The sequence below is a fragment of the Poromitra crassiceps genome (assembly GCF_964638095.1).
Source record: "Poromitra crassiceps genome assembly, chromosome: 21".
NCBI lineage: Eukaryota > Metazoa > Chordata > Actinopteri > Beryciformes > Melamphaidae > Poromitra > Poromitra crassiceps.
Genome location: NC_139638.1, coordinates 9,410,967 through 9,421,278, shown reverse-complemented (window position 1 = coordinate 9,421,278; position 10,312 = coordinate 9,410,967). Strand labels below are relative to the sequence as shown.

Genomic DNA, 10,312 nt, shown 5'->3' with positions numbered 1-10,312 from the left:
CTACATAAGGTGAATAGAGTGCTGCAGGAACGAGTGCTAAACCCCAGAAATGAGTTGGCACGGGTTCCCTCGTCTCAAAGTCAATGGGTTCTGAATGGGTTTTTGCTTAGATGCCTGAAATAAGCTCTGTGGTTAATAAACGTTTATGATTCTTACACATTTTGTTCAGCAAGATAGTCTTCACAAATAAACACCAGTTTGATGATTAGTGGTTTGCTGAACATTGAACAAACACATAAACTTGTGTTTGCCACATCATTTATTTCCTGCAATCATCTAAAATCCCCTTGGCTTTTTGTGGAGGGAACCCAGAAGTTGGCCTATAATACATCATCCCTGCATCACTCGATGCTATTCTGTTCCATATGTAGCAGCAGACTTTCACTCTAGTTAATAAGCTAAGAGTCAGTTTCACCTCTTGGCCTTTAGGAGTGTCCCGGTGACACAACCCTTGACCTTACCTCAACCCCTGACCCCACACCCCCAGCACCCCCACACCCCCACCCCACTACTCCTACACTCCCCCCCTACTACGACTCCCATCTCCTTCTCTTATTTACCCTCTCCTCTCCATTCCTTCCCCCTTTCTTTCTCTCCACATCTTCCACTCTCCTCATCTTGATTCTGTTCCCATCTCCTTCTTCTTCCCCTCCTTCTCTCTCTCTGTTTCCAGCCCGTCAGCCCACCGTCTCGCTCCCCTCACACCTCTATTCTTTCTCTTTGCTGTCCTCCCTCCCTCCCTCCCTACATCTCTATAGAGTCCTGCAGGTCCTAAAACCCAGAAGATATCTGTGTATTAAGCAAGATCTTCACAAATGAACACAGCTGTAAGATTTTTGAAGTCTTATCTTAAACACTAACCAAAGTCCGCATGCAAAACTCCCATTGACTTAGAGACGAGGGAACCCAACGCAATACTAATTTCTGCGTTGGCCTACGAAGATATAGAGAAAATAGGAATGGCGGTGGAGGAGAATCAGGTTACTTTTTTGATCCCGTTTGAATTGTGCCACGGGGTGCCAACGCTCATTTTGTCAATTTAAAACGTAACTTTGCATGTGAAGAAAGTCACAGTTTGTCGCCAAACTGTTGCACTAGAAGTTATAAATCAGAAAGACTACATACACTGTCGCCTAAGTGACGTCACTTTCTCTACCGGCAAAGCTGAAGACCGGCGACATGCCACGAGCTTCCACAAGCTGTGTAGTTTTTATACTAAACTAACCCCTACGTTTCAGTTTGACGACAAACTGTGACTTTCTTGACATGCAAAGTTACGTTTTAAATTGACAAAATTAGCATTGGCACCCCGTGGCACAATTCAAACGGGATCAAAAAAGTAACCTTATTCTCCGTCTACCGCCATTCATATTTTTCACAGCGCTGGTAGAGGGAGAAAGCAGGAAGTGACGTTTCACTTTGGCACTGTATTCCTCCCTTCTTTGTCTCCCTCTCTATCCACTCCTGACCCTTCCTCATAGCGCTCCCAATCCATCGCTCTTCTTCCATCTGTGTCCATCCCAACTCTTCCCCTTCTTCTAAAGTCTTTGTGCTCAGTTTCACGTGTAATAATGTTTGCAACTATTTTTACTTTCACGTGCACACATTTTGAGGAATAACATGAATGCCTTTCTTTTTTCTTTTTGTGCATTTTCAATAACTTGAATTTACCGTATATGAATTGAATGAACAAACAATTTTGTATCACTATGCAATAAGGGGTACATTGATTAGTTATTTAATTCATGAGTTAGTTAATCCTTAATAAGCATGAACTAACCTGCTTAACAGTTAAGTTAAGTCCCTCTCTTCTTCTCTCTCCGCTCCTAACCGTCACCCCACACACACCCGACCCACCGTAGGTCCCCAACTTCAACAATGTGACGCTGCCTCCCAGTGAGCAGGTGACGGCCCAGGAGATCGACAGCTACTTCCGCCAGGAGCTCATCTACAAGAGGAACGAGAGGATGGGCAGGAGGGTGAAGGCTCTGCTGGAGGAGCACCCGGACAAGAGCTTCTTCTTCGCCTTCGGAGCAGGTCAGTCTTCAGTTACTATCTGTCTTATTTTGTCTATTTTTTCTATTGGAAAACAACAAAACACACACACACACACACACACACACACACACACACACACACACACACACACACACACACAAATCAAGATAATTGATAGGGTTTTGGGCTATATGGACCAAAAATCATCATCAGTATTTTTAGGCTGGATGCCGATACACGTTATATACTGTATCTGTGTTTTATAAGAAGTGAGCTAAATGTTCAGTTGTAAGTCACAAAATTTACACATTATTATTACTTATTTACACAATGAGATTTTTCATAGCAATATGGATATAATGACTAAGTGGGTAAAGGTAAATAATAGAACACTAAATTATAACACTTTACCGTAATGCAGGCAGCCTTTAAAACCAGGAAACCAGGACACTTATGCCATATCACGATATTACGATATCTAAAATCTACAATATCTAGATCTAGATATCTCTGATCACTATATATCAATGTAGTATCGATATATTACCCAGCCCGACGTAGAGGCAAGAAGGAAACGCGCCGTTTTTGAGCCAATCGTTCCGGCTCCGCAAAGTTCTGCAGACCTCCGTTAGTCTGAGACAGAGGTGTGGCTACGTGATTTTTTTAATTATTATTTTTTTAGCCGTGAAAAGTGACAATGCTCCCAGCAACAGGTGACGAAATGAGAGGGAAAATGCTGTCAGTCAGCTTGCGTGTCGGCCAGGTGAACAGTTCAGACAGAAGGTCAGATTTACGTCTCTTTACTATGCTCAGATCCTATCTCGACAGAGTAGAGATAGAGTCACAACCTGATGACCGTTATGCGTCGTACAAAATGTCTTTGTTGGCAGAGGACTGGTGAAACAGAGGAAGACAAAGAGGGGTAAGAGGCTTAGTGTGAGCAGCTTAGGCCATTTCACTTAAACCGCGGGTGAAAACGAGAAAACAAAGAGGACTTAAGAAAGCGGGGATAGCAAACCCCGCTGATCAGAGAAGCTGGCCTCGCCAATAAGCCTTCTCTTTTCTGATCTGAAGACAGTAGAGCTCGTCTCAGATTTACATCAAGAGACATTTCCATTATCTACTCTTCTCTACTGGATTCAAGAGTCCGATTTTCTTTTTTACACTTAAAAAAAAATAGAGAATTCAATCTATTTACTGTGGGTTGGTGGATGGATGATGGATGGATGGATGGACTTTTTTCGACTGCTCTGAACGAGCGGTTGCGAAATTAACGAGGTTTAGGTGAGGTCAGATAGAGCCTGATTGCCTGATTGGTCATTGTCCAGCCCCCTGCACTGTTCAAACCCTAACCAACTACGGCTGTGAATCTTCACTGGCCTCACGATTGGATTCGACTACGATTATCGATGCATCTCAATGGATCTTCAATCGATGCATCACTTTTTTTCCCCAATACATGATTTATTTTTTCTCACCTTCTTTTTTCTCACTGTGTGGCTACTTTTAAAATAAAAGTGCATTTGGAATTGCATTGTATTATGATCCATAATTAAAATAAACAACTGCATGTACTTCCATTATATTTTATTTGATTATTTAAAAAAAACAAAAACACCTTTTTTTTCTTTTTTTTTAAATAATCAATTTTTGACATTTGTGAATCGATGCAGAATCGTGCACGTCCGCATCGCGATGCATCTTATAATCGATTATTTTTGACACCCCTATAACCAACCAATGGGATCCTATGGAGCCAGCCTTGAGTGTGTGATGTCACAATTCACTCTACCAGACTTTACAGGCTATACTTTTTTTTTTTTAACTAAATTCACACATTTGAAAACTGTGACAGTTCACACAACTTTAATAACACTACATACATATATTATACATCAAATCCTTCAACTTTAATAACACTACATACATATATTATACATCAAATCCTTCAGCTACTTCTGCTTTCACTCACACTTTGTTTGTTTGACACTAGTGTTCCACTCTTTTTCATAGTCGAGTTTTTGCAAAGCTACTCTAGTAGAGTCCCCGAATAAAACAATAAAAAATTATATTTGCATAATAGGGCCCATTTAAGGACACACCAGGTGTTGTTTATGTTTGTAATTGAATGTAGTTTTACATTAATCCATTGATACCTGATGCAGCATTTGCGTGTATATCCCTCATTTGTGTGTGTATCCCTTTAAGTCACGCGGTTTGCGGTCTTAAAGGGATACACACACAAATGCTGCATCAGGTATCAATGGGTTAAATAGAATAGAACTAGTGTAGATAATAGTCTTCAAAGAAGACCCAGCCACTGATCTGCAACAGTGGCTCGGTTTCATCCAAGTATGTCAATAAAAACAAATAGCTTTGCCTCAGGCTCGTTACAACATGACAACAGGCTCGTTACAACATACCCGTTTTCAAGTCAGGACCCAGACGCGGCCGTGCGTCCCCCATGTTGGCTTCTTTCACGTCGTTGAAGAAATGCTACTTTGAATTCCTCTGTAACTATGCAGCCCCGTCATTACTGTAGGAGCAGCCAGCTGATAAGACACAAGAGTTACAACAGCAAGGATTAAAAGCACAGATAACAGCACTGAAGATTCCACAAGTTTGTCTGTTTTAACCATGAAAGCCTGCGTTGTGGGTGTGTGTGTGTGTGTGTGTGTGTGTGTGTGTGTGTGTGTGTGTGTGTGTGTGTGTGTGTGTGTGTGTGTGTGTGTGTACACAGGTGTCTTGGTTGGATGATGTGTATCTAAGGCAGACGGTCTTTGTCTTTTTGGAGTCTTGTTGGTTTGTTTGGTCTCTGGTAGGGATGTCACAATATATCGTCCCACAATATATCGCGATATCAAAACGTGACGATATGTATCGTTGAGATGAAATCTCATATCGCGAGAAGAAGAAGCTGAACATGGTGGCACTGATCTGCATCTGATTGCACGCTCGCTCTCCTTTTCATCGCTTTGTTTGAACAGACGAGGGACGTCACAGATACGGAGGATGAAAATGGTGAAATAACTCAAATTAGCGTGGAGGATCCCCTCAACTTACAAATCGATCGCAAAAAAATATTGTAAAAATATCGTATCATATTGTGAACCCTGTATCGTATCGTGAACTGAGTATATCGTGACACCCCTAGTCTCTGGTCATTGAAGCATTCTTCGCACCTAATAAAGAAGACATGGCTTTATTAGAATGATTGACTCAGGTGGGTTTTTAAGAGTTAAGGTGACGGCATAAAGGAGTTCTGCAGGTAAATCAGCAGGACTGTTTTAGCACAGTACCAGCCGAAAATAGACCTGTCTTAAAGGATAAGTTCACCCAAAAATAATCTACTCACCCCCATGCCGGTGGAAGGTCGGGTGTAGTTTTTTGTTGGTCATAAAACATTCGTGGAGTTTTCCAGGGAAACTGAGTTACAGCATTCTCCTAAATAATTTCAGTGAATGGTGAAAAAAAATCCAAGTCTCCAGAAGCCCCGAGATACCAAGTTGACTTGAAAAGACATCATTTACATTTAGAAAATGTTTTGACAAAAAAAAAGTCAAACCTTGAAGAGAGGACATACTGTTACTATAGTGACATCAGTTAGTCAAACCTTGAAGAGAGGACCTACAGTTAGTTAAACCTTGAAGAGAGGACCTACAGTTAGTTAAACCTTGAAGAGAGGACCTACAGTTAGTCAAACCTTGAAGAGAGGACCTACAGTTAGTTAAACCTTGAAGAGAGGACCTACAGTTAGTTAAACCTGGCTTGTGATGACACACTGTAGCTATAGTAACATCAGTTAGTTAAACCTGGCTTGTGATGCATTGTGGGAAACCTCCCAGTTCAAAGTTGTGGTGAATGTTTCTGTAGTCAGTTGGAAGTAGAAAAGCAGCGAGCTTTGAGCAGAGAGAGCCCTTCACAGTCTGCTGGTCTCTGAGCTGGCAGGAAACAGCTGAGGAAAAGCAGACACACACACACACACACACACACACACACACACATGCACACACACACGCACACACACAAGCCCTAACAAGGAGTACATTTCACGGGATGTCCCCAAGGAGCTGCCTTTACAAGGGCTTGGTCTAAAAAGGTGTGTGTGTGTGTGTGTGTGTGTGTGTGTGTGTGTGTGTGTGTGTGTGTGTGTGTGTGTGTGTGTGTGTTGGTGGTGAGTGAAAGTGATACGGCCAATCAGCCCAGAAGCACTAGTCTTAGACATACGGAGGGCAGGTTGGGTCGGTATGTACAAGAGACACACTCACACACACACACACACACCAGCCCCCAAGCCATCGACAAACTAGGGTAAAATGTGTCCTTAATTATCCCCGGAGGGGTCAGAGCACGAACACACACACACGCACACGCACACGCACGCACACATACACACACGCACGAACGCACACACACACACACACACACACACACACACACACACACACACACACACACACACACACACACACACACACACACACGGGCTACAATGGAGTCCATTATGTCCAGGTAGTGGACGTGTGGTTAGAGCACTCTTATCTGTGACCATCTCTCGTCTGACTGGTCCTGATGCTGTTCTGCTCTGCATCTTATCTTTATTGCTGAGTGGGCGTGGCTAGGCACTAGAATAGACCAGCCTCGTGCCTTCGACCAATCACAGCCGTGCTGATATACAGCGAGAGCAGCACTTCCCGCTCATAGGGCTGGGCATTATAGCGATATTAATAATGGCATACGTGTGGTCTTAACTCTTTCCCTGCCATTGACGTGTTTTCATGTTATTTATGCGACAACGCTTCCTTGTCAATCAGTATGTTTACATGCACTTAAAAATGATTGCGTTAGTCCACCTAAAACCGGACTTTTGAAATGCATTTAAACATGTTAGCCCAGATACACACCCAGATAATGCGATTGATAGTCTCGGACTGGAACTGGACGAGGCGATCAGCGCATGCGGTGACGTTCTTTGACCCGGAAGTCGAACAGTGTGTAAAACTGTTATGTTAGCAGCCAGGGAGCGATTAGCTAAAGCTAAATGTGAAGTTTGATGACGTAGTGCTAAATCTGTGTCTAGAAAAAAATGTATGTCCGTTTGCATGTTCAAGTAACCTACTTGGAATCAACTGTTCGTCTCACATTTTCCAGCTTGGATTTTCTATAGAACCGCCAATCTCATGCGTTACAGTGACCAGACCAGAGGCTGAGACAGCTCAAATGTGTGTTTCAAATTACTTTGGAAGTTTTCCAATAATTTTCAATAATTACATATCATATCAAATTACATATAAAAAAATGTGGCACATATTCAAACATGCATTTACGAAGAAAAAAAAAATGCTATAGAAATGCTACATATTCATTCAGAGAAATGATTACTGCTTGAAATCCATCCAGACTTCACCTCACAGACACAAACTGTTTTCAGAAGAATTGGCTTTGAGATTGTTGGGAGAGAAAGCGCATAATTAGAATGTTTCTCTCACCAAAGTCATGATCCCAGTGGCCTGGAGGGTCTGCCTGCAGATGCCTGAGGTGACCTATGTGGAAAATTGTTGAGGGTTTTCAAATTTCAGTTCAATAAGTTTTATTGCCATGATAGGTTTGGCTGGCAAGGCGGAGGGGAATACAGTCTTTGTCAAAACGCCTGGTCAAATGAAGATCAAGTAATAATAATTGTGCTTTTCCAAATGAAGCCTAGATATAAAAAATTGCATTATAGTCAAACATTTGAGGTTGTCCTGGTGCTTTAAAGAGCATGCTGCAGGTTAGAGACCACTTTACATTAATATGTGGGACTGGTATGTAGCAATAGGATTATTTCCCCCCTCACACACATAGCTGCATCTAGACTGGTTTTTGTGAAGCAGCTGGCACGTGCTCAATAAAAAGTCACCTGGGTGTATAACACCTATGACATCACTCAGCCAGCCTGGCTGCAGGGTGAGTGTGAATGAGATGTGCAGTGTACACAGCACTAATTAATGCTGCCGCTGAACAGCAGCAGCCCATTATCCTGGGTGAGTGATGTCACTGGTGTTATCTGCCCTGCTTACTTTTTATTGAGCACGTGCATTAGAATGCCACCTTTTTGTCCATATTTCTGCCCTGAGGGCATGTTGTAATTTTATTTTATTTTTGTTCTGTTGTTGTTGTTTTTTTACCTGCACCACGACCACGCTCTTTAACAGTCATAGTTTTTAAACAGGATGCAAGCTATTGTGGTGACCTTGAGTTTAACGTCTCGACTCTCAACTGGAATGTAAAGTTGCACATTTTTAACCCTATAATGAAAATCGTTCCTCACCAATAGGAACCCTGTATTAATGATATAGGGCCGGGTATCATTTAAAACAATTCCGATACCAGTACCAATACCAGTACCAGTACCCTTAAAGTGATACCAATACCAATAGGGTACTGTGCGTCATTCGATACGTTTTGGTGGCACGTCGGCACGCTGAACTGTCAACGCTGTCACACTGCGCTCAACTTCACCGCCACACACTGTATGGGTTGTAGCTGCTGCGGTGGTGAGCCAATCACACATTACAATCACATTCAATTGAAGAACGCTTGTGGTGATTGGCTGAAAGCAAAACCATACAAATAGTATCTGTCCCCCCCCAGATCTATGTACAAAAAGGATCAAATGCAGGTATTGTTTGCCTGGAGACGTTTCGATACTACTCGGTACGGGGTTATTTCGGTCGATACCGATATCCAGCCAGCCCTAATTATAACACTTATATCCTATTCTTTGCTGCGGCAACGACCCAACATCCCCCTCTGAGGATCCATGACGTTCATATTAACCTTTATTTTTATTCTCTGTCATATAAAACAGGAACTCCATAAAACGCTCTTCAAAAGCACAGCTGAACGCCAGACACTTCTGGGCTGCTGCACCAGCCGTCCGTGAAAGACGAGAAGATAAACAGTAGTGAAGAAAACTGGATGAAAATGAGCTGTTTGCATTCTTATCTGTTTCTATGGGGAAAGAAATATGCAGTGATATTTTTTGGGGTCTTGGAAAGGGTTTGTGGAGAAAGCATTACTGGTTGACAGTCGAACCCTGCCAAACCAGAACTAGCATTCTCTAACGCTAACTGATTTCTCATGTGCTTACATTACACACACACAGGCACGCGCGGACGCACACACACACACACACACACACACACACACACACACACACACACATACACACACACACGCTGTAGTTGGCCTTGTTGGCAGCTTTTTCGGACGGTTCTTGAATCGGCGTCGGGCCGTCAGTGAGATAAACCACTCTGATTGGGTGGTCGGTGAGATAAATCGCTCTGATTGGGTGGTCAGCAGCTTAAGTGAGGCAGTGCACGAGAAGGGAGGGCAGCACAAAACGTTCTTGTCAGAACGTCCGATCACTCCGGTGCACGAATGTTTTTACAGCAACACGGCCTCGGGGAAAAGCCCCTGGAGCCTGTCACTGTATGATATCTCCCATTTACAGGAGTGTGGTTTCTCATTATTTTTCCACCAGCAAAAGACCAACTGCTGACAACGACAGCGCCTTTTGCAACTTTTTATTAGACATATTCTGGATTAGAAGTTATTAGAATTAGGGGGGGCACGGTGGCACAGTGGTAGCGCTGTCGCTTCACAGCTAGAAGGTCCTGGGTTCGATTCCCACCTGGGACGCTGTGAGCGCTGAAGGAGTGCGTGCCCGTCCGCATGTCCTCGAGTGCCCACCGCCCGGGTGGGGTCGTCAAAAGGGCCTTTCTGTGTGGAGTTTGCATGTTCTCCCCGTGCCCCCTGGGGGTTTCCTTCATATAAGAACCCCCTCACCAAACACATGCAATATCCTGGTCGGTGAAGTGCTGCCTCCTGTGGTCGTTCGGGGCGCCTGTTCGGAGGGAGGGGAACTCGTTGGAATAGCGTGATCCTCCCACGTGCTATGTCCTACCGGTGAAGCTTCCCCTGTCAGGTGAAAAGAAGCGGCTGGTTAACTGCCTATGTCTCGGAGGAAGCATGGAGCCAGTTTCGGCTCTCCCCAGATCGGCAGCGGGTGGAGCAGGAAACAGGATAAATAAATAAAAATTAATGGGGGATAAAAATGGGATAAAAAAATCTGGGAGAGGTAATTAGGATTAGGATTACAAATTTAGAAATTATTCTGGATTGAAGAAAACACAAAAGTCATAAAGGTGGTCCTCGTTTGTGAAGATTATCCTGCTGAACACTAATTTCTACTCCCATAAGCTTGTGGTAACCACAGACCTTATTTCATGCATTTCAGGTCTCACACAGTCCTCACACAGTCTTAGGTCTC

General features: G+C 43.3%; 1 protein-coding gene across 1 annotated transcript in view; it reads left to right on the top strand.

Annotated features, from left to right (window-relative positions):
• Window positions 1-959: 959 nt before the first annotated feature.
• Window positions 960-10,312, top strand: part of LOC310795237 (metalloprotease TIKI1-like) — a gene marked incomplete at its 5' end in the record, with an annotated part of 57,283 nt that continues 47,930 nt past the window's right edge. Inside the window, 2 exons of the mRNA XM_083657300.1 lie at window positions 960-980; window positions 1,863-2,037. Of these exons, the coding sequence (XP_083513426.1) occupies window positions 960-980; window positions 1,863-2,037 (196 nt within the window). The remainder of the gene's footprint in view (window positions 981-1,862; window positions 2,038-10,312) is intronic.